Here is a 25,615-nt window from a genome sequence, read left to right as displayed (position 1 = left end):
TAGCTAGACGTGCTAGCTAGCTAGCTAACATAGCTATGTTCCTCGCACAAACGTCACATCTTTTCATCTCCCAGGAAGCAAAAGCAGGAGGAGACCAGCTGTTGGTGTGAGGCATCGTAGCTTCAGAGAGACGTCTCTTACGCCACTCCTGGGCGTCTTTGTAATCACGTATTTTCACAGCCTTATACTTTAACCCTTTTTGGACAAACTGCATCTTTCTTGACGAGCAAAATGATCTTTTGAATTAACAAACGTCATGTTACACAATTCAAAATGGGATCAAAAAATGATTTGTCCCTCTCCATAGACTACCGTCAATATTTTTTTGAAATGATATCACATGGTGGTCCACTGGAAGGGGCGGGACTTCGCTGCTCTATTATAATAATACAGGAGATTAAAACCAATTATTTGAAAGTCTGGTTCGGGCGAATTCTCTCTTCCCTCACTGAGTCACAGAAGACTCAGAGGTCTGTTACGTACGCGTTGAATAAACACATTGAAGAACTACTGGGCGGTTTGGAATAATGTTACCATTTCTTCATACCAACCTGTTTATGTTGGTCTGGTCAGACTTTTCCATAACTCTGGTCACCAGCAGGTTGACTGATCTGATGACCTGCTGTCCGTCTTCTATGTTCTCCACTCTGCCGTCCAGCATCAGCGTTATCACACCGTGCATCAGGTCCTTCAACACTCCCATAGATGCCTCTCGGGCCAGGGACTCCATCGAGAACAACTAATAGAAAGAGAAGGAGTCATATCAACCTCACCAATGTAGTTATTGATGCATCACGTTAGTATATGTGACTCACAGAGAGCATGTTTCCGATGATGCAGCTGTACAGTTTCATGATGTCCTTCTTGTCCATCCGCTCATCAGCCATGTGCGTGCTGTAGATGAGCCTCAGCTGCATGAAGGTAGCAATGAGGAACTGATTGATGTGTCCCGATATGACTTCTGCCTTGTCCTCCTGCCGCAACACCTCGTCGATCTACGGGGACAAATCACACCTCAAAGCATCTGTGTTGGATATTTCTAGTACAACAAATGCATCATGTGACAATATGTAGTGGGGGGGGTCGCTACTTGTAGTGGTGAACATACGAGAGGTATCACTATGATGACTATTGATTTTTTGACGCACTGCAAAATCGCATCCAACGCACCGCCGGTCGTGTTCACACCAAACGCCGCAAAATCGCTCCGTGCCGGAGAGGGGGCGTGGTTTATCGGCCTGAAGCCTGGAAGCCGTTCACCTGGCCGTCATTTCTTTCCGCTGTCAACCATTAAAGGAATAAGAACAATTGCTGCTTTGTACGTGTTGTGGAAGTCCCTCAAACATCGGAATGCCAAACGCCGTCATGTCTGGTTCATAATATTGTTCAGAGGAGCTCCGTGGATTGTATCGAGCTGTATTCACTGTGTCTAGCAAGCCACCGGTCGCTGTTTACTACAGCTGTACGAACACAACATAAACTGATTTGGCTGTGATTTAACGGCAATAAACAGACAAAAAGGGACTCCGAAATAACGACGTAATGATGCCGATTTGTACTTGTCTTCTCCGACAAAAAGGGACTCCGAAATAACGACGTAATGATGCCGCCGATTTGTAGGTTACTGGTCTTCTCAATGGAGCTCTGATGGATCGGTGCTAGGCTATGCTAACATCGTAGCAGCTCCACCAGCACTCAATAACGTCACGTAGACGTAAATACGGCAGCGTCTATTCATTGTTTGTACCGTATGGTTTACACACACACACACACACACACATGTATACACAGTTTGGTCCGGTCTCTATTGATATGAGGTATCGTAGAGCTCTGGGTGAACACAGACGGCTACAGGATTTATTTCCTGATTCAACAACGGCAGAAAGCCAGTGATGACAGGGGGAGCAACTCAACGCTGATAGGCTATCGCGCCACAGCGTCACGCGATTATGTCGCTGAAGTTGAAAAATTTCAACTCGCGCGTTGGCGATTTTGCCAACAGATGCAAATTCATCAACCGGATGGTATTTTTTATTTTAGCTGGTGATTTTAATTCAGATGTCAGATCTGTTTGACCTAAATTCCACCAGCATGTCCACATCTCCACCAGAGGAAACAACTGTGTTGTTTGTGTGGAGTCTCTTCCTGTTTCCTTCACCTACACTCCCCTGGGTCCTAAGCCCCTCCAGTACAGGTTCTTATCACCCTCTATGTACCAACGTACATTTATAACAAATACCACATATCACGGTAATCAGCGTTTCATACGTGTCTGACCTAAATACCATTTGTTGTTCAGTCTTTGTTCATCCTGCATCGCTCCGTTCTGTTCTTTAATGTAACGTTACTGAAGCGACACAGCCTCTCAGCTGTTAGCAGACTGTTGTTAGCAAGCTTTACCCAGCATGCAGTTCGGTGGGGAAGTTTTATAAATGTACAATTATTAGTGTCACAAATTGTTGATCCGGTATACCGCCCAGCCCTAGCGTTAACATCGCGGTAACTTGCCCAGCACTAATAAAAACATATTTCACACATGACCTGTTGATTTAATCACAGATTCGTTTAGTGTTTCATTATCAGAGCAGCCATGAGAAAGCTTTAATATTGCTCTCCAGACTGCATATTGTTATTGAATAGAATGACCAGCAGTAAAACTGTTTTCACACTATGATGGTTAAACTCTAACAACATTAATCTGCAGATCACTGACTCCTTGATACATTTTTATATCCAAAATGCTCCCACACTGTGATTTACTCTTTTGGCAGATATAAGGCTGGAGGACATTCTTACAGCTCTTCTATAACACTTCAGGTGAGTAGCTCGAGTGTCACACATAAAACAAACCAGAGCACACACATGCAGTACAATCATAGGCTCACTACTTCCCAAACACATGCATATCCACTCAAATCTTACCATTTAAAACAATTTGGACTGGCCCGGCGAGTAATTGGCCTGGGCATGCGCAAGACTTTTTGTTAGGGATCACTTCAATTTGGTTATTATAGAATTGTGTCTCAGTTATGTGGAGGGTTGGATTTTACATTTGGAAAATAACCGGTCTGTGCTGGACAAACTTTGAGACGCTGCGTCTCTCAAACCACTTCTTTTCTCTGCTGACCTTTCTTGTGACTTATTTGGCCAACATCTACAGCATACTGATGCATCTGTTATAGGCATTCAAGGACTGATTGGTAGGTGTTGTGGTGGTTCCAGCATGCTCCACCAAGGCTCACCCTTTGACCAATATTGTTTTCTAGCTCTAGTAATTGCAATAACGGCAGTAGACAGAAATCCAAGCTTCAAAACATCCCATCATCAGTGATGCCACAGATGCAGTCTTCATGTTTTCATACCTGTTCCAGTGCTTGTAGGCTGTTGCTGATGTCACCGCTAGCCACCTGAGCGATGACAAAGTTGATGGTGGAGGCCGTGCTGTTGTGGAGGTCATCAAAGTGTGGAGAGACTGAACGCATCCTTTGAACACAAAAACACACTGTATTAAATCACCAAAAATGATTTCCCCCCCCCATGGCTTTCTATCTGAACTCCGTATTTGCATCAGTGTTTGTCAGTCTGGTTGTGTGTCAGAGTGCGTTTACTTGGGTTCAGGGATCATGATGGGCTCCAGCAGCTCGTCCAGCTTGTGTTGGACGAGCTCCGGCAGCTCACACACTCGGCTCAGGTCCATCATGTCCAGGTCTAACTGAAACTCCTTGGGGATGGAGGGGTGGGAAGACTCGCTGTGCTGGGCGTTCTGACGGGCTTGGCTGGATGGACGATAGGACAAGAGAGTATATTTAGTCCAGTGTATTATCGATCAGTGCCTTTTAGCTTCAGTCCTGACTGACAAGCTTTCACGTATTAGTTTGAGCATCTATGACACTGGGTGTGTATCCGATAGCAGTCAGTCTAATGAGTATTCAGTGCACGAAGATCAATAAAAACGAGGATAAAATGTTTGTGATCCTCAAACGGCACAACGCTTTTATTGAGAATCAATTCCATTTTTAAAAAGCATAATTTCCCCTTTTGGCTTCAAAAACCATCAATATCTAATTCTAGTGAGTTAAAAACAACTTTAACAGTCAGACAACAGTCAAACCTTGAGGGTTTTCCCTCCAGTGCATCCCTGCTCTGAACTCTAGTTTAAAGGACCTCATATTACAGAGTTCAAGTGATTAGCTTCAACTTCTCCAAATTGCAGTTGGACTGTCAGGACTGGAGCTGATCAGTACTGATCTAAAACAAACATTGTGCATCTGTATCAAGTATTTTCCATTCGATGACTGTTGGCCACATTAATGAATAACATTGTTGCTACTAGGTGGTGGAGAGGGAGACACTGAAGAAACTATTATCCATATTGGATAACCCAGACCACCCTCTGCACCACCTGCTGCAGGGACAGACTGATCCAGCGCCGCTGTCACAGGACAGATACAGGAGAACATTCCTGCCCTCTGCTAGAAGACTGTACAACAAATCACCTCTGGCCAGATCAATCACACAACTACAACACCGCTACACTGTTTGGTTGGTTTTGTTACATCTTGGCACTATTGTTCAGTTAGTTAATATTCTATTTTATTGTATAGATTGTGCATTTTTATATTTAATATTTTTTACTCCTGTGCCTATAACTGCTGCTGTAGCAAAAACGTTTCCCCTTGCAGGATTATTAAAGAACCTATTTAATCTAATCTACCAACTGCCATTTACTGCCACAATGTTACCAACGTAACATTGCAAAGATCAGTCACATCCCATCTCAAAGTGAGTTCATGCATTTCTTACTTCTGGACTAGATTATTGCAATCCCTTATTATCAGGCTGCTCTATCATGTTCAAATTCAGACTCCGGTTGATCCAGAACACTGCAGCATGTGTACTAACAAACACTAAGAGAAGAAACCCTATTATTGTTAGTCCTCTTTCTAATATTATTGTATTATTAGAACTGTTGTGCCATTATTGTTGTTGCCGTCTCTCGCTTTCAACCCAACCAGTCGAGAAGGGACAGGTTTCTACTCATTAAAAGGTTTGTTTCTTGCCACAGTCGTCTAGTGCTTGCTCATGGACAGTTGAGCCTCTTAATTATAGAGCACAGTCTAGAGCAGCGGTTCCCAAACTTTTTAGGCCACGCACCCCCTTCTACATCCCGACCGGGTTCACGCACCCCCAACCCCCCCCACACACACACACCTTAAAAAAAAAAGCAACAGAGCCGCATAAAAATCGGACGAATGAGAGAACAGTTTGCTCGCGCGTGGCGTTTGCCGTGAGGCACCCGATCGTCAGGTCTTCAGCCCTCGGAACAGGCCGCGGGTCAATAACTCGTGGGTGGCGGGGTAGAGGCGAGGCAGATCACAGAAAAATAATAAAGACTAGAGTACAGCAACGATATGTTGATGAGAAGCGTATTTGTACGTCAAACACAAACGTAATCAGGGAGAAAATACGTTCGTGGTAAAACGTAATTGAGAATGCATTTTAGTTTTGGGGGAACGTAATTTTTAGGAGACAGGACTGCACCGCCATTACACTTTTCCTCTCGCGCACCCCCTAGAGCAGGGGTGTCAAGCTCATTTCCACTCTGGGCCACATCAGCATCACGCTCGCCCTCAAAGGGCCGGTTGTAACTGTAAGACTGTATAACTAACTTCTCCCGAACATATTGTTAAATAACTCTCTCTGTATTTGATTGTTGTTTGTTCAAGTGTGCAAATATTGTACAAGCAGTTATATGAATGAAAAATGATATTTAAACACATTTCTGTTATTATAACATAAATCATTTTAATTGAGGGTTAATAAACCCACATTACTCTATCAAAGATCAAACTATTAAATAAAATAACAAAGACAAATATCAAACACAAGTTATGACATTAACTTTGTTCAAAGCTGTTTGTGTCACCTCTCTGCATCACTAATGTTCCTCCCTGTCGTCGTCCTGTGCATGCAGCTTCATCCAAGAGCTGCTCACTGAGAGTCAGGTCTGATGAACATGATAGATGATGTATCCGTGTTGTCTGTGCTTTCATCAACAGTTCATTAGAAACACGAGTACCTGCTCGTCTCTTAGCGAGCTGTGTTGTTAGATTGCTGCTAGTTCATGAACTCGGTCTGCGATGGTGTTTCTTCACAAACTGACGTTTGTAAAAGTCTGTATCTGGTCGGAGCTCTGCTCACATACCTTCAGCATGCACTGGGCTGTAGCTGTGTAAATATATTCTGCTGTGATTGCACTCTGCCTTTTAGTTCTTGGACAATTTGATGTTTTTCTTGGAGGCTAAATTTAGCTCCGTGTTTGGTGTCAAAATGAATTGTATCCTTCATCACCGACACGCCTCATAACACAGAAGACAGACCCGTTTTCTCCTTGAAGCACAAACATGCATTCGCTTTCACATCTTTCATTACATTTTCTTCCCTCTGCATCAATTTTTCTCTTCGTGGACATTTTGGGATTATTTGTGGATCTTTTTCAATCGTTGGAAAACCGCTTTTCGGGCTGTTGCCTCTCCTGTCCACCTGTTGTGATAGTTTTAATGCTATCACATCATTTCAACTTTCTATCTCATAATTTCGACCATGGGGATCCTTTTATTTTCAAGTCTAACTTTTAATTATTAAAAAAAAAAAAACATTTTTTATCTTTTTTTTTTGCTGGCGGATTCGCGGGCCACATAAAATGACATGGCGGGCCGGATTCGGCCCGCGGGCCTTGAGTTTGACACATGTGCCCTAGAGGCAGCTCGCGCACCCCCAGGGGTGCGCGCACCCCACTTTGGGAATCCCTGGTCTAGAGCAGCGCTATATGAATTGTGTCTATGATTTGACACTATAAAAAAAATTATAAAATAAATAGAATGAACATTATAATTTACTTGTGGTAGGACAAGCATCGGGGTTCTTCTTGGTTTTTCCACCAACTACAGAGGTTGGTTTGGCCTTCTTTGATGGGCCCGATACAATACACATAGCTTCCATGAACCCATTTATGAATGCTTTCATTTCCTTTGGGTGTTAACAGTTGTGAAAGAACCAAAGACTCCTGCTGCATGTTGATAGAATGAAGAAACAGGAGATGGACCACCGCACGGTCATTTTGGGCTGGAGCATTACCCACCACTCTGCATTGCTTCTACATAGGGCCGTAATAGGTCGCGTGATGACCGGTCCCGGTAAATTACTCTTTTCTAGTCTTTCCGACCACTCCTAGCGCTTTAACACTATGTCACCATTCACCCACTGGATGGTAGAATGGTAGCCCCTGCCATCAGGAATAACTAACATTCACATACCGTAGGCACAGCTACAGGAGCACTCTTGGGGTTAAGTATCTTGCCCAAGGACACACCAGCATGCGACTAGCGGAGCCGGGAATTGACCTGCTGGAGCCGGGATCGGTAATGGAGTCACGGTCCGTAATGCGGAACCAAAGTTGACAAGTGCAAATTCTGCTCGGACACATTTAGCACACAAAGCAGATTGCTGGTTCAGTCAATCGCACTTGGAAATTAAATAGTGGAGCTGAAAGACCCACCAGCAGGTTTCTTGGTCAGCTGCAAAGTAACTACATATAGAGTGGTGTATAAGACGAGGACGGCGTACTTCCATCGGGAGAGGATGTGAATGAAAACTCATCCCCCAGGATGAGGAAAAAACAACCAAAATTTACTATTTTCAATTTCGAGTTCTAAGAGATGCTTTTCAGTTTCATAGCCAATCGTCACCGGGAGCCTTTTGGCAAAGTGTTTATGCAAAACACAAGTTAGCGGTATAACCAGCCAGATTCTCCTACGGCACGTAGAGAATAGACCATAGGACCCGAACCACGACTCGTAACCCTGGGGCTCCCAACAAATACCACAGCCAGGGTTGAGGCTGACCGTGGGGATGAACGTGAATGAGTGCAATTTAAACGCAGTTGAATTACATGCCTGCTCTCACTGATTGTTGAAACCGATAAAGTAGCCACGCTTCAGTAGGTTAAATAGCCAATGTTAGTATAGCAAGTCATGGTCAAAGTTGCTAGAGCTAGACAGACGATGATCCCGGCCCTCTGGTCCTACAGTGACAGTGTCTCCGTTTGACTGGTAAAAGGTTAGTGTTGAGGCTAATCAAAGTGAAACTACTGGTAAAAAGGCAGGAGAATCCTGATAATGACAGCAATAGAAGTAGTAGGAGGTGCTGATACCATTAAAATGGTTCACTACAGTTTATACAATAGTGAGACCAGTGCACCGGCACATCTCTACCAAGGACCTCACTTCAAAATTGTGCACAATATGTCACATTTTGAGCATAACACTATGACAACCACATAACAGTCTCATTACCAGTGTGTTTAGTAAATTCAGATTTCACATAGAAACACCCAAAATTTAGATAATTATAAAAAAGGTTAAAAAAAACAAACAAGGTGAGGCCATCAATGGGGGAGGTCTTTTTGCAACTGTCAAAAAGCAGATTTATGTCCCTATATTTGTAGCTGGCACAGTATAAACAACATACATGAGTAAGCCAAAGGGATGATGGAGAAGAGGAAGCGACAGCTAGACACCTTGACTATCAGTCTGGTGCTTTACCTACCATGTGCAGAAGCATGACTAAACACAACGTCACAGTAAACATTTCAGTTTATTAGTTGTTTGAACGATGAGTATTAGATCACATTCAGAGGGGAGTTCTTCCAACGACAACATGTAGAGGAGGGCGAGGAGGAAGAGGTACTCACATCCTATACGTGCGATACATTATTCTGCTCCAGAAGAGGAGGAAGGCAGAGCAGAAAAGAAGGAAATCACACAGGAAGAAAGATGAAGGGTTAAGAGACAGACGGGCAGAAGACAGCCAGCTGCTTTCACGGACCGTGGATCGGATTATTAGGTGCCAATTTCCCTTTAAAATAAGTATCTGTGAGAGCGGCCCAACATGCAATGACTTGCAACGAGAAGGACAGATTAGTTGCGAGCAGAACACAAACATTCAAAAGATTGAAGAGTACGAATCCAACCACAGTCCTCCGCATGTAGAAGGATGGGAAGTGCATCGATAGAATGGATAACATGCTTATGAAAAACCACTGGAAGAGTTGGATTTTAGTGCGTTCAAGACAATTCATGTCCAACGATAAGACATATTAACTAGGGGTGGGGAAAAAAAATTAAATAAATCGATAGTATCGCGATATTTTGCGTGGCGATAGTGTATCAATACACGGATGCCAAGAATCGATATTTTATTATATAAACTATTAAAACAAAAACTAAAAATTACTAGAAAGATCAAATAAATTGCTTTTTCAGTCCACTAGATCAGGGGTTCTTAACCTTTTTGACCTCGGGGCCCAACTTTTCAAGTACAAAGTGTCCCGGGGCCCACTCTGACTATATGCATCAAAAGTGTCAGACAACCTGTATGTCATACAGAAACAGAGCAGTGGGCCTTTGGAGTCAGTAAAAATTTAAGATTTTTGTCCGCATAAAATAAAAAAGTATCTTTCAGTATAAATAACTGCCGGTGGCTGTATCTGTACAGGTAAAGGGCAGTATAGGGCTGTAACTACACTATCAGTGAACAACTGCCTCAAATTTGAAGAATTGGACAAAGTATGACCATTCTACAGAGTTTCTTCATGAAGAGATCCAGGCGGAGCTCTAAAAGGACATTTGGAGACCCAAATGGACACATGGTACCCACATGATATTCTGACACACTAAAGGTGTTTCTCCCTTTATATTTTGATATTATATTATTTCCCTTTTATTTTTAGCCTTTGCAAATTGCAAAAACTATGTATATATGGTCGAAGACATGGTGTGTGAGTAGCGGACTTGCTGTGCTTAATGGCTGCGACCGAGCGCACGAACGAGAATGAGAATAGCTCAGTTACGCAAACGTTGGTTGATGGCTTATGGAAGAGGAGGATAAGGTTTGTACTATAAGTACTAGCGTTTTCTGAAGCCAGTAGCTCCATGGTAACATCCGCTAGCACGTTGTCGGGTCTGTAATGTGTCTTTTTCCGTCGAAATGCTGCAAGAAACGACTTGCAGCGGTTATGGCGACTTTGGACAGTGTGTGTGTGGGCTCCTTTTGTGGAGAAACCATAAGAAATGAAAGAAAATCGATGATTTCTTTGCAAAGATGAGGATTGTGGGCATGCTGGGATACCAAACACGCACATGTTTTGTGACGTATTTGCGCAAACAAGCCGTAGGAACGGAAGGGGAGGGGATCGAGGATGCCGGTGTTGAACAGGCGAAACCCTTGTTAAATAAATGATGATAGAATGTGATGATCACAAAGACATTTATTATCATGTGTATGTAAACCTGCATACACAACAAGAAGCCCAACAGGCTTTCCCACGAGCATTGGATGTTTCGTCGCTACGTGTCGCTTTATTTCTGAAGGCTCCAGTGCTTCGTTTGATAGCATTAGCTCACATTCCACACACTGAGCCCTCGGCTCTGCCTCGTTGCCTCCGTTCACAAAGCCGTACTTAAGAAAGTCAGGGTTGTACTTGCGCACACATTTAGACTTTAGGGGGGTATGGCACCACTGTTGTCTTCATTTTTTATTTTTAATAACTTATCCATAACTTTCGCTACAGGCTAGCGGCTAGCTGAGTGTCTTCTTCTGCTTATTGCAGCTTGTTAAACAACTGACTGATGCATTACCGCCACCAGGTGGTGGGAAGCTATATTGTAACTGAGCGTCTCATGGATAACAATAACAGTGATATCTCTGGTGTCTTCAATTGATAACCTATGCGGTCCTGCGCCCTCGCGGCCCACAGGTGCAAAACTGAAAGTTTTCCGCGGCCCTCTAGGTGGCGCTCGGCCCTATGGTTAAGAATCACTGCACTAGATGGTGCCGAGTTGTTTTCTGGTGAGGTCAGCAAAGGTCCCGGGTCAGCGTGATTGGTAGGAAGTTGGTCAAAACAAAGAGACATCTGGCCTCACAACGGGGTTAAACCTGCCAACAGTAGCCAGCTCATGAGGAGAGTGCAGCGCATAACTCTCTCTGCCCTCCACGCATCACAAGTTATATAACTCTAATATCCTACTTATATAAGTTATAGTTCATATACTGAGTTATATAACTCTAATATCCTACTTATATAAGTTATAGTTCATATACTGAGTTATATAACTCTAATATCCTACTTATAGAAGTTATAGTTCATATACTGAGTTATATAACTCTAATATCCTACTTATAGAAGTTATAGTTCATATACTGAGTCCACACGTTTGCATTAAGTTCAGTTGGACTATGTAGTGATACAAACCGTTCAGTTTGTCAGGTTCATGCAACATTTATGACATTGTTGGTCAGTCTGTCTGCTTGACAATCATATTCTGCTGCAATAAAAATGATTGAAGTGAGATGAACAGACTGAAAACTTTATCTTATCAGATAAAACATGTTGACAGTTTTCCTTTGGGGACATCATTTGAAGTTGAAAAAAGTAATAAATCGCAATATAGGCCTATGTTATCGCAATACTCAGAATATTGCGATGATATCGTGATAATATCGTATCGCGGGACCTCTGGTGATTCCCACCCATAATTTTAACTGCATTAATTTAGAAGCATGCCACGGTCTTCTACCTGTAAAATAATGGAATGAAAGTTTTGTTTGCTGACCAACATCACTGGATAAATCATTTCTGTAAAACAGAAGTGTGTGTGTGTGCGCGTGTGTGTGTAGGGAGCGGAGAAAAGAAGGGGCACCAGATTTCGCGATGGTTTTGCAGCCTTTCTACCAGTTGATGTTGGATCCACCCCATTCATCCCCGGTTGTAATGTTTGGTCATCAGTGAGGCTGCTCGATCGCTTAAGAGTCTTGTATTATGAAAGTCAAAACTTAAACCAATTATGGAAATATCAGTATTGATTTTACGTCTAGTTTTATTTCGGCAAGAAGGTAACTGTTAAGCATTAAAGTCCTAAAATATATTAAAGGATTTATTTGTGCAATACTGTCCAAACTCCCAGTTCAGAGAGCAGCAAACTTTAAACAGCTGAATCCAACCAAGTCTTTCTATATTGTATATTATGCCCACTGTGACTGAATGTTGTATAATAAACAAAGTGGTGAATACATTTCATATTTAGGCACTTTAACACCAGGCATCGCTATGTTTTTGTTGTTTGGAGAAAGATTTGTTGACTTTAAAAGTGGCTGAACCTGTTATCCATCCAACAGTAACCATGAAGCTTTCCAGGCCCGTCCACACAACCAACTATAAGGTCAAAAGCATCCTCCAAGTCAGCATACAGCTGACCACATAATCCACAAGCTCCCCATGTTCTAGTTAAATGCTTTTTACCGACAAAGCAAGGGATCGTAAATCATGGCTCGCTCTCTATCTATCTATCTATATTTCTTTTTTCTCTCTATGGCCATAGATACTGTATATGCTTTTAGTTTTTCCTCCTTCAATATTATACATTTAGTGGTGAGCTGGTATTATTGGCTTCCTTACTGGTTTTTATTCGGCTGACTTTAAAACGAAAGTTACGAACGTAACTACGGTTCTATGAATCCTGGATGACCGCCAGAGGCAGTGCTTAACACTGGATGTATCCCGTCTCGCGCATGCGCAGGTCGAATATTTATATCAACAAAGTCACGTGTGACCTCGGATGACCACCGTCATCTATAAGTTCCGGTGTCATCCTGAGCTCAGTCCTATGGAATCTTCTCGCGAGTTCACGGGATTCCGAGTGACCAAGAACTCTGGCGGTCATCCAGGATTCATAGAACCGTAGTTACGTTCGTAACTTTCGTTCTATTTCATCCTTACTGACCGCCAGAGGCAGTGCTTAACACTGGATGACTTATACCAAAAGAGTCACGAGGAAGCACAGTAACTACCCCTTATAGCTCCGGCAGAGAAAATTGGCCAAGAACCCTCCCCAGTGGGTGAGGGTCGGCAACGTTAACTCTGTAGTGTTTGGTGAATGTGCTCGGTGATGCCCCTGAGGCCGCTGCACATGTATCCCCCACAGGCACACCACTCAGGCTTGCCCTCGGTGTGGAGACACTCTTGGTAGTGACCCTTCACCCCGGATGGCCGAGCGCAGCCGCTCGCCTTGTATGTATCGGCAATGGCCTCCACTATCCAGTGGGACAGGTGCCGTTTCTCCTTTTTTTCCTTAAAAAGGAGCACAGCCCTTCTTAGGCTCACCATAACTGACTATGCAGGCGGTGGCTTCCATATAAGCTCTGAGGGCCCACACTGGGCACAGCAGCCTTGACCTCTCCTCTCCCGATGGGGGAGGGGGGGGTCAACTTTGCCAGCTGGATAGGCCGGTTTATATGTGAACGTATCCACCCCCTTGGGAGAAACACTGCCCTAGGCCAGAAAGTGACACCCAAGCCATCTGAGTTCCACCTCAGACCTGATTCTTCCACTGATAGGGCATGCAGCTCGCCCCCACATTGAGCTGAATTGACAGCAAGGAGAAAACCGACTTGCTGATAGCCATCTAGGCTCCGCCTGTGCCAGGGGTTCAAAAGGACAAGCATAAGCTGTCCAGTACCAAGGGTAGGTCCCATGCAGGGGAGACCGGCCCTTATCCAGGAGAGACTGTAGAAACTCAGTACCGCAGGCACGGGGCGCTGTACTGGGACCTTGTTCTGAGCCGCACACTAGTCGGAGAACAGCTTCCACCTGTTTCTTGTACTGCAGGCAGGTAGACCGCGCACTGGCATTCAGAATAGTCCATCAGACTGGTTCTATGCAGCCACTCAGCATCCGGTCGGGCCCTCCCGTGACCCCTAATTGAAGGCGGCAGGGATTGGAATGCCAAATCCGACCCTCTAGTCGCGACAGGAGATCCCTCCTGTCGGGGAAGAACTCTGACAAGCTTATAGCAAAAGCGGAGGGACTGGTGGAAAGGCACCAAGAAGATCCTCTGGCCACGTGTGAGCCAGGGCATCTTGACCCAGAGGGCTGGTCCCCTCCATCAGAGAGACCCAGTGGGGCCAGTGGGTCGACACGTCTGGATGCAGCCGCCACTCTCCCGGTGGAGGCTTGTAACAGAACAGGAAAACCACAACCTTGTTCCATTCCCCTGGTGGGTACATTGCCCACAGGCTGGTCAGGCGAGGGGCCTCCCAAGTCAGAAGGCCACGGTGATCCCCGTAGCAACTTCTGCAGATCTGGTGCCCCATCGATAGTTCATGGGAAATCACAGCAGAGGTGCTGTCCACCGGACAAGCACATGCTTTCCCTTCAACATGGAAGGAAGTGCTCGAGCGCTAGCTCTAGAACCTGGACCTGCGGTCTTTCAGCAGACAACTGCCCCCAGGCTGTCCCGTTCTGTCACCCTGCACCCGCCTTGAGAGGCAGGTACCTGTTGTGACAATCTCCTGGTGGAATGGAACCGAGCCCCTGGGGCTCGGTTCCTGGGACACTGTTCGCCAGATATGCACTCCCTCCATGGGGATAGTGAATAGATGAATAGACACTGTTTCGATAATATTATTGCCCTGTATCTGTGCCACTTGGCATCCAAGTGAAGGCTGTTCAGCCATCCGCACTGGGGCGACAGACAGGCCCTCATAGGGCCACCCTAATGAAGGTTATGCTCTGAGAAGGGCTCAGGTAGCTCCTCTCCATGTTCACCTTGAGGCCTACCGGGCCACGTGAGAGAAGGCGAGCAGTGTCCTGTGGCGCCTGAAGCCGGGACGGCACCTAGGTCAGCCAGTCGTCTAAGTACGGCAGTATGTTCACGCCCTGCGATTGCAGGGGGAAAGGACAGCAGTAACACACTGTGGACACCCATGGGGAGATGGGAGAGTCCGAATGGAAGCACCCAGGACTGAAAGTTGTGGTGACGCCCCATGGGAACAGGCGTCGATAGACGTGAAGCACTCTCCCTTGGAAATCCGCTGATGGGAGAAAGAACCCTGACAGCCGGCCTGGAGACATCTCCTGGCACCCCTCCGGGGGGGACGGGGACGTAAGTAGGGTTGTATAGGTAGCGGTCCGGCCTCTCAGCAGGACGCCGAGGCCTGTTGCGCTACTAGGGTAAGCTGGAGGCTGAGAAACGGCCTTGTGGGCCAAAAATGGGACCCCTAGGTCTGGGGGTGCAGGCATGTCCCTGCAAAGACCAGAGAACTGCTGCCAGGTCTGGCTAGCTCTAACAGTCCGCTGAAGCGCCTGTACAGCAGCTGACTCGAACAGCTCACCAGGCTCCACTGGGACAGTATGGAGGGTCCTCCTACATGTCTCAGATAGGGGTGACTGCGCCAGCCAAACCTGGCGGCGAGTCTGAACCAGGGTGGACATCATACATCCACGTTCCCTCGATATGAGCGCAAACGCCTGCAATGAAGCATCACTGAGCAGAAGCGTCGAAGTAGCCCGCTGCAGAGAATCTGCGAGGGAAAGCATGAGGTGGGAGAGGGAGTTGTCGATACGGTGCACAGCGCTGCTGTGTCCTAAGCCCTGGATAGCAGGTCATCTTTGACCCGACATTGGGTCGAGGGCACCTGGCATCGGGCCTCCCTGGTGTCTCCACCATGCACGCAACTCCCTCAGATATTCCTCGGAGGGAGGAAGAAAAGGTGGTGAGGGCGGGAAGGTGCCTGAAGAAGGCACTCACAGGTGGATGTTCCAGCTGCTGTGTATGCCCGGCGTGCAAGCGCCATACAAATGACCAGGGTAGGTTGGTCTGGATTCAGCTGCCCTGACAGGGGGAGGTAGCCCTCCCACATCAGGTGTTCCACTTCGGCCAGCCTAGCAGACCTTACTGCTCAAGGCGTGATGCCGCAGGTCCTGCCTGGGTTCTCCCTGCCAGGGCAAGAGGTCAGGGCCGTCCTCCGGCTGAAGAGGAGCTATACAGGTCCTACAGCCGGGAGAGTTTAACATGGCTGCGATTCTGGTGGAACCCTTGTCCCACTAGTTTATGCGGAATTCCAAATCAGTCCGAGCGGGAGCGCTCTGCTGAATGTTAAGAGAACAGGCAGGGGGCAGTCAGTGGCGAGTGATCCTTCGGACACTCCTCCCTTAGCCAGCCGCTGCGGATATTGGTGACCCACCAGTTAGCCTGAGCGAGAGCACTCTGCAACTGTGGAAACAGGTCAGGCAAAGTCCTTATAGTGAGAGGGGCGAGGGCACTCTCTAAGCCCACTCTCTTCACTAAGATAGTTGCTGCAGATATTAGTGTCCCCCCAGTTAGCTTGAGCGAGAGCACTCTGTTACCGTAAAAAACGGACAAAACAGAACACAGTCCGTACAGTGAGAGGGGAGCGAGGCCACTCTTCACTAAGATAGTTGCTGCCGATATTGGTGTCCCACCAGTTAGCTTGAGCGAGAGCACTCTGCCCCTGTGGAAACAGGTCAGGCAAAGTCCTTATAGTGAGAGGGGCGAGGACACTCTTCACTAAACTAATTGCTGCAGATATTGGTGTCCCACCAGTTAGCTTGAGCGAGAGCACTCTGCCACTGTGGAAACAGGCCAGGCAAGTCCTTATAGTGAGAGGGGAGCGAGGACACTCTTCACTAAGCTAGTTGCTGCAGATATTGGTGTCCCACCAGTTAGCTTGAGCGAGAGCACTCTGCTACTGTGAAAAACTGACAAAAAGAACACAGTCCTTACAGTGAGAGGGGAGCGAGGACACTCTTCACTAAGACAGCTGCTGCAGATATTGGTGTCCCACCAGTTAGCTTGAGCGAGAGCACTCTGCCACTGTGGAACAGGTCAGGAAAACAGTCCTCATAGTGAGAGGGGAGCGAGGACACTCTTCACTCGGATAGTTGCTGCAGATATTGGTGCCCCACCAGTTAGCTTGAGCGAGAGCACTCTGCTACTGTGAAAACGGACAAAAAAACCCACAGTCCTTACAGTGCGAGGACACTCTCCACTTGGACAGGTGCTGTAACTCTTGGTGTGCTACCAGTTAGCCTGAGCGAGGGCACTCTGCTAACTGATATCCGCTACCGATATGTCCATAATGTTTACAACAATCAATGGACCCACCGAGTATTAGCTTAGTCTAGTTAGCCGGAGCGAACTCGACAGCCGTAATGCGTAAAAACCATCAATGGGCACAACCTCGATGTTGATTTAGTCTAACTAGCATTCACCGAGTTAGCCTGAGCGAGCACATTCCACTAACTGTGATCGTTGTAATGCTACAAAGTTGATGGCCAATACAAAGTTGATGGACGCAGTCCCAGCATCAGCTTTTGTTTAGCTAGTTTCCCACTGAGTTAACCTGAGCGAGGACGCTCTGTTAACTGTGACAGCTGTACGGATACAAAGGTGATGGCTACAGCCCCAGTATCAGCTTTGTTTAGCTAGTTTTCCACTGAGGTAACCTGAGCGGGGACGCTCTGTTAACTGTGACAGCTGTAAGGATACAAAGTTGATGGCTACAGCCCCAGTATCAGCTCTGTTTAGCTAGTTTCCCACTGAGTTAACCTGAGCGAGGACGCTCTGTTAACTGTGACAGCTCTGTTAACTGTGACAGCCGTAAGGATACAAAGTTGATGGACGCAGTCCCAGTATCAGCTTTTGTTTAGCTAGTTTCCCACTGAGTTAACCTGAGCGAGGACGCTCTGTTAACTGTGACAGCTGTAAGGATACAAAGTTGATGGCTACAGCCCCAGTATCAGCTTTGTTTAGCTAGTTTCCACTGAGTTCACCTGAGCGAGGACGCTCTGTTAACTGTGACAGCCGTAAGGATACAAAGTTGATGGACGCAGTCCCAGTATCAGCTTTGTTTAGCTAGTTTCCCACTGAGTTAACCTGAGCGAGGACGCTCTGTTAACTGTGACAGCTCTGTTAACTGTGACAGCCGTAAGGATACAAAGTTGATGGACGCAGTCCCAGTATCAGCTTTTGTTTAGCTAGTTTCCCACTGAGTTAACCTGAGCGAGGACGCTCTGTTAACTGTGACAGCTGTAAGGATACAAAGTTGATGGCTACAGCCCCAGTATCAGCTTTGTTTAGCTAGTTTTCCACTGAGTTAACCTAAGCGAGGACGCTCTGTTAACTGTGACAGCCGTAAGGTTTACAAAGTTGATGGACGCAGTCCCAGCTAGCATCCAAGTTAGCCTGAGTGCAGACACTGCTAACTGCGAATTACGTCAGATGTAAAGATTAAATCTCCATGTACACAACGCCAATGCGGACTAGTGTCTCACAAAGTTTGCCTGAGCAGGAACACTCTGCTAACTGTGATAGCCGTAACACTGTGAAGGGCGGGCCGACAGCGTAATTCTACGCTCTCGTTAGCGCGCCACTCGATTACTAGAGCGGAAGCGCTCTGCCAACCGTGGAACAAACAACTGTTATAGAAAACAATGTTAATCGATCTTACCGATTGCTGTCATCACGACTTAGCTGCCCTTATCAGACTGGTGACGACCGATGATAGGGGCGTCCACCAGTCCGGGGCTTGATGTCCGCACGGCGAACACACCGTTCCCTCCGAAGAGGGACAGCTCGTCGCAGCCTTTGGAGGGCGAGAGAACCGCAACTCCGACCGGTAGTCACAAGGCTACAGCGACGAGCTCTAATATGTCTTGATCGTAGACACATCCTTGTTTAAGCTACCATGGTAGCTAACCTGCGACGCGAGAAGAAAAAAAGGACTGAGCTCAGGATGACACCGGAACTTATAGATGACGGTGGTCATCCGAGGTCACACGTGACTTTGTTGATTTAAATATTCGACCTGCGCATGCGCGAGACGGGATACATCCAGTGTTAAGCACTTCCTCTGGCGGTCAGTAAGGATGAAATAGAACAAACAGCGCTGAGCCAGAGGGGGCCCTGAACCCTACTTGAGTTTGTTGGGGTCTTCTTGTGCAGGCTTGCGGAGGAGGGTGGCGTTGGAGTTGGTAGGGTGCTCTCTCTGAGACCTCTCCGGCGCACTCGGCTTGGCGGGAGCTGCCGTCGTCTTCTTGGCTGAACGCTTGATCCTCTCCTCCAGCATGCTCATGTCTTTCTCTGATAACTGGAAAGGATAGGGGAAACGAGTCATGTACAATCGGCTGTTTTGGGGTTATTCTTTTGATAATGGTGTCCTCCATCTTACATTTCCTATTAGTTTGTAGACTTGGTCCCCACAGACATTGTAGACAGCCACCACAGTGTTCAGGGCAGCGTTGCGAACAGATGTGTCTCTGTCGCCTATGTGCACGGCTATCTCCTTCAGAGACTTCGCTGGTGTTGGCTGGCATACATTCATCCCATAGCCCTCTATCAAACAACCCAACTCCTCCAGACATTCTGAGGACAGGGAGCAACCCACAGAAACAATGTTGTTAGAATACATCTCTTCAAAGACATCATCCCTCACAGTTTGCCATTAAAGAGGCATATAATGGAACAGTACAGGTCTGTAGCGACTTACCAGCTCTCTGTTTGGAGTTCTTGGCCTTCGTTCCATCCATGAGGAAAGGGAAGACCTTGGATGCTGGGTGAACCTTACACAGCATGGCCAGTATGGCCCGAACATCTTTGCGAACCACATCCTTTGACTCTCCGACCTGAAGAAGAGATGAAACGGTGAGCAGAAAAGGCTCGACAGTGGCTTCTACCAACCTGAGGGGGCCGTGTGCTCACCTTGAGTATGAGGTAGGGGATGAAGGAGTTGGCCTCGTACTCAGTCAGGTGGTAGTTCTCTCTGCTCAGCATGGCAAACACCAGCTTCAGATACTCCAGCACCTTCATCAGGACTGTGGTGTTGGTGTCAACGAACCGCAGAGTGAACCACTTGAGAATCAGGTCCAGACAGCTGATGGTGGCTTCGCTCTCACTTTCCAACCTCTGCCAGTCACAAACACACATACAGACTTTATTACCAAAACTAGCCGACTCCTAATGCCGTCATGTGTAGATTAAGACCAACCACTACCTCAATCATGACTGCTATAGCCTTGACTTGTCTCTGGAAGTCGATGTGAAAAAGCTCGTCTTGTAGCCACTTGGCAAAGCAGGTGGACATCTGCGTTTTCAGCTGCTCCAAATATTCATCTCGGGGAGTGGTGAAGTTCCATTTCAAACAAGTCGCCAGTTTAGGCCGCCTGTTGGACTGCCCAAAAGGACGGGTACCTACAGTCAAATTGACGTTTGTATTGTAATATGCTTGTGGTGCCTTTTTTAAATGAGATTTATTGTTTTTTTCTAAACACTCTAAAACATTATTACTGATATTTCCTCTTCAATACATCTCACCAACAATTATAGACAACGCATTAGTCATGGTAGCCCCACCCAGTTACAGTCCATGCACCTCTCACTCAACTACTAGAGCATCTTACATGTCAGCTAACACTGGACAGAAGAACTCACACATTTTTAAGAGGTACAGATGAAGGTTGTCAATAAAACATGTTATTCATAAGAAGATGGTGAAAATGGATTTCTTTTCATGGATGTTGACAGTTTTTTCTGATTTGTAGAGAGATATCCAAAATACCATCTGCATAAACCATCGAGCTCAATATGTCAACAAAATGAAACTATTTTGAACCATGCTTCATCCAATGTTCAGATTTATGTTCTGGAATTGTATGCAAATAAACACATTTAATAAGACAATGCTTCATTTGCATGTTTGTAAGTATTTCACTGGGGAGGCTGCATGCTGGTATCCATCAGTTAAATAGTGTGACCCTATTCACCTGGGTGTAGTCAATAGACCTAATACACCGGCAGCTCAGTGTATACAGTACTGTTTTCATCAGCGTGTACAACAGTGCCTTGTTAGGCGTAAGTTTGGTAATATTTGATTACACTGCACAAAGCCTTACTCAGCTTCCTAGCCATCAGCTGACACTTTCACTCTCAGACACAGAATAGAGCTGATCTCCCACTGGGATCAGGACATGTTTCTCAGATACCTTTAGTTGTTTCTCTTCCTTGATCCTTTGCTCCTTAGCGCTGGGGATGAGGACGAAGATTGGCCCGGACCTATCTTCATCATCCTTCTGGCTTTTGGCTGCAGGCTTCTTGCCAGCTGCACCCTGAGAGGAGAGGCAGCATCACAGTGAGGGACAGCAAGTGAACCAATGTGCTCCGCCTGTGGAATGTTTGGCAGCAGTGTGTGTAACCAGCTTCTGCTGTGGATGACGGAGGGGTGTGTAGGTGGCAGACAGAAGAAACAGGAGACAAAGGGTGTTATGCTGAACAGATCTCAGTGCAGGTTAACACAGCGCAGAAACACAGATGTGATACTATTCCAACACATTGATAAACACACTCATGCAGTGGGGTGACCTGAAACGTGACCCCTCTCAGTTTGTGCTTCTGTTAGCATGCATTCACTGTCTGTCTGTCTGTCTGATGCACTGCATGGGCTGATTCATCTCATGTTAGCAGGTTTCTACATGTTAAAGGTTACTACAGACATGAGTTGATCTCATTCCACCCAACAACTGTGTGTACATGTGCTTCCGGTTATACAGTGGTGTGTTCACTGGCGGTTTTAGCGATTAGAGAAACAGGGTTAGACTGAGCCGAGCCGACCGGGTCAAGGCAGAGAGCCGGACAGGGGTTCACATCTGTCCACGGAAAAACGGGCCCCACATCTGCTACGCAGCTTTAATAAGTAGCAACAGGTAGATGAAGTGTAAACACATTTCATCACAAGGACTACCTGTTGACCGCTAGCAGCAGCCTTCCCTTTGCAGGGGGGCTTTTTACTAGCATTACTGTCCTTGTCCTTGGAAGGGGGGGGGACAGGTTCTTCTGGAGGGGAGGGAGGCTGGGTGAGTAGAAAAACCACATCATATTTACACCTCACGGTCATAAAATGAAACGGTGCGCATCAACAAAAATGAAATTGTGTCAAATGCTCATGCCTGATATGCACAACCACTAACAGGAGAGACATCAATGGGGGAGTATTTACTGAAGGTACAGATCAACTCTTAATGTCAAACCAAACAATTGGAAGGGTCAGACTGGACTTGAACCGAACAAGTCTCTCTTCCTTCATTATTAATATAAATGAGGACATTTATATCAATAATGAAACAAATGATACTTGAGCTAAACAGCCATTCAAACATGTATTAGGTCCTACCAAGTAGAACACATCTGGTCCTCTGTGCACACTGAAACGTCTCAAACAGAAGAGCATCCAGAAAGACGTACCTTCTTCCCGGCCGCTCCTCCTCGGACCTTCTTGACTTCAGGTTTACTGTCCACAGAGTCCTCACTGGCTGGCTGCCTGGAGGCTGCAGAGGAGGGTCAACTTTGTGAACATGTGATCAAACTAATATTGCGCAGACTATTAAAACATTTGATGTCAGACACTTCCTGTGTTTGCATTTTTTCTACCCATTTTGTAAATGGGCTGAATTCATACGATGCTTTCAAAAAGAAAATATAAAACATATATTAGCAGGGAGAATTCACACTGCTGTACTTCCTACATCGGTTACACATTCCTCCCCTTGTCTGCGTGGACGTTTAGTGAATACAGCTATTCTGCCGAATGGGAACCAGATCCAAGCTGTCAAACCCAACCATACCTCACATTATGTGTAAAAGTAGCAGAGACTTGGTTTGACATTGAGCATCTGTCTTAATGAGAGACCGTGGTTCTAATAAGGATTGACTGTCATGTGACACAAACCTGAAGCAGCTCTGCTGGGCTCTGCAGAGCCTCTCCCCCCTCCAGCTTTGGCAGGGGCAGCAGGTTTAGCTGGCATCACAGCTCTGGCCTTCTCAAACATGCCTCCCACCTGATCTTTGGAGGCCGTCTGCAGGCAGATGAGGAGAGACACATTCCTTATTGCAGACAAGATGGTTGTGAAAATGCATTTAGATAAATGCCAGCCACAGAAAGTTAGGAAACCCTGCCGTACAAGGACAATTCATTAACCTTGTAACTATCTGCAACGATGAAATTACCAAAAATCTCATGAAATCAGGGGCAGTGTGTTGACTTGAGGACTTTCATTTCATGTGGTTTCATTCTGAACAGAGCTGTGCTGCTGCAGGGACGTCTGCTCCCTTACTAACCAGGATCTTGTTGGAATCGCTGAGTCGGGCTTTCAGGGCCAGAGGCAGGTCTCCGATGTTGGCTGTGATCAACTTGGCCTCTGAGATGATGGCTGCAGTCTCATCCAGACCCTCCTTCCTGATCTTCCAGTTCTTGTCACTGATTTTAGACAGCAGATCAGACGTAATCTTGTCACTGTGAGACGGGAGGGAAGAGAGAAAATAGGCACAATACTTCAGTCTATGCCATCGCAATCAACGGAGTGTCTCCTCACTTGAGCCAAACAAACACAATGGGACATATATACTGTACACACACACACACACACACACTCAGTGGTATGGATAAAAGGCATAGCAAACTTTTAGCTTAAATACGCATCGTGGTTTCTTCAGTACCACGTTACTAATCATTGTTAAAATCTTGTGAGTAAATATGTTATGTTTAAGTGTAGCAACAGTGAAGTCATATTATATCATGTAGATGATGATCTTCTAGGAGGTCGACCGGTGCATATTAAAGGCCGATATAACGATAGTTTGGAGCAGGAACAATTTAATTGAATCATTAGTAAGAGAACATCCTGAAGTGGGATTTATTGGATTCAATAAAACCCTTGGATCCCTGATCCTGGTTTTTTTGCCGCCGATACAAATTATTGATGATCAATATTGGCAGATACAGTTCCCTTTGTTGTTTGATTATGGCAGCTGGTCTACAAGGATCCAGACTTTTGTACCACCATCCCAAAAATAATTTCAAGCGCTCTGAAGTCAGTGGCAAACATTCTACATGTTATCCTTCTACTTTGTTATAGTCATCTATAGTGTTCTTCCATAAAAAGGGAAACTATTCAAATGATTAGGAAATAAAAGATTGTATTTTCATTGATAAAACAAATCTTGGCATTAGTAGTTTTATTGATGCATTATAATCTTTAGGAGGCAGTGTAAACAGCTCATAATTCATCTATTACTTATTTATGTTGCTGTGAAAACATCTCCTTCAAACAACTGGATCTATTCAGGGATGTTATACGTTTACAGATCGTTAAGCCCTCTGAGGAAAATCTGTGATGTTTATTATTTCATGTGGCGAGATTATATAAAGTAAATGTGGCAACAACAAATGTTCAAATAGGCTAAATGTGTGTCACGAAAGCATATCAGCATAAAGACTCTCCTGACGTCGCTGACGGCCGTCGACAATAGTGCCTCATGTTTGTACAGAGACCAGACGATAAAGGAGATTGTACGACTAATAAATAGATAATCTAAATAAATACTGACCTATTCGTGACGTTATTTTGAGTGTTGATGGAGCAGCTACAATATTAACATAGCCACTGAATGAGCCAAACTCCAATCAGATAACAAGCATTTTAAAGTGGTTTGCTTATCGACGTGGACAGACAAGAAACGGCATGAATAGATACTGTATACATGAATAAAACATCTGGGACTTCCACACACATACACCGGTACAAGCAACACTAGCGTATATTTTGGCCAAGATGGATGTTGTATCTACATGGAGGTAAGCTCCTCCTCTCTGAACGAGTCACATAAGGCAAAACGTGGCATGTTTGATATTAACGTCAGGCTTAAGGATACCCTCTTCTCATTTATGGACAATTCCTAAAAGCTTGAGAATTCTCAGAATAGATGTAGAAAAATAAAAACAAGAAGTACGTTTACAAATTATTATTGTGTTCATATTTTGAAAAAGTAGGGCTGCATGAAGTTCAATCTTGTTTTGGTAGACTGGGGCTGTCAGTGTTTGGTTACCCGATGTCTGTTCTGGGCAGTAGGTCCATAATGTCCTGTGCTGCTTCTGCTCCATCTTCTTCCTGCTCCTCTCCTTCATCACCCTCTTCATCTGCTGCTGACTTCTTGGTGAATCGGATTGGTGCTGGTGGGGACTGGCCCTGCATCTGTGTGGGACACATAGAAATAGAGATTTTAGTTTTTTTTGCCAGGTTCTCTTTTCCCTGCACGGGATGACCAGGTGGTGAGAGGGAGAGGTATAAATGTATGCTGTGAAGCGGGGGATAGTAGTTTTGCTTGATGCCCATCCGTCGTCCATACCTTCTCAAACTCAGCATCTATCTGCGTGAGGAGAGCAGGCTTCTCGTCTTCAAAGAACATGCGGAGACGAACTCCCATGTAGAGGAACGTGACTCCCAGCAGGGCGATGGCTGCTGTCCGAATAGCAGGGTTAGCTGCTCCCAGAGCGGTCTTCACATTGTTGATGAAACCCTTCACATTGATACTGGAGAGAGGGGGGGGTTCAGGAGGTCTTAAGCCAAAACACTTTCAAACATTGGAATCATTTTTGAAGAAAATCACTGAAATAATATACATATTCCATCAATTTGATATAATAATGAGCTCTAAAATAAGGACTGTAAATTACCCAGCAAAGCCAAACTCCTTCATGGCATTAGCCAGCCAGTTGAGAGTCTCTGCCTGGTTTTTGGGGTTCTTCTGTGCAAACGCCATAGACACAACCTGACAAATACAACACAAGCTCTGTAAATACAGTCGATGGCTCTTAAACAGAATGTATTTTTAACTTTTATTTGGGAAAAATGAACTTTTCTTCTGTCCAG

General features: G+C 45.7%; 1 protein-coding gene across 1 annotated transcript in view; it reads right to left on the bottom strand.

Moving 5' to 3' along the window:
• The window catches only part of LOC306779301 (cytoskeleton-associated protein 5-A-like), a 58,708-nt gene that overhangs the window by 9,407 nt on the left and 23,686 nt on the right, over positions 1-25,615 (bottom strand). The window contains exons 17-33 of the mRNA XM_079271167.1: positions 25,420-25,514; positions 25,092-25,275; positions 24,792-24,937; positions 23,025-23,199; positions 22,636-22,762; positions 22,152-22,234; positions 21,652-21,759; positions 20,897-21,019; positions 19,909-20,058; positions 19,617-19,820; positions 19,405-19,540; positions 19,087-19,280; positions 18,833-19,005; positions 3,609-3,776; positions 3,363-3,483; positions 816-995; positions 552-739 (exon numbers count right to left, since the gene is read on the bottom strand). Of these exons, the coding sequence (XP_079127293.1) occupies positions 552-739; positions 816-995; positions 3,363-3,483; positions 3,609-3,776; positions 18,833-19,005; positions 19,087-19,280; positions 19,405-19,540; positions 19,617-19,820; positions 19,909-20,058; positions 20,897-21,019; positions 21,652-21,759; positions 22,152-22,234; positions 22,636-22,762; positions 23,025-23,199; positions 24,792-24,937; positions 25,092-25,275; positions 25,420-25,514 (2,555 nt within the window). The remainder of the gene's footprint in view (positions 1-551; positions 740-815; positions 996-3,362; positions 3,484-3,608; positions 3,777-18,832; positions 19,006-19,086; positions 19,281-19,404; positions 19,541-19,616; positions 19,821-19,908; positions 20,059-20,896; positions 21,020-21,651; positions 21,760-22,151; positions 22,235-22,635; positions 22,763-23,024; positions 23,200-24,791; positions 24,938-25,091; positions 25,276-25,419; positions 25,515-25,615) is intronic.

The sequence above is a fragment of the Melanostigma gelatinosum genome, assembly GCF_949748355.1.
Source record: "Melanostigma gelatinosum genome assembly, chromosome: 1".
NCBI lineage: Eukaryota > Metazoa > Chordata > Actinopteri > Perciformes > Zoarcidae > Melanostigma > Melanostigma gelatinosum.
This window is presented reverse-complemented; position numbering and strand designations above follow the sequence as displayed.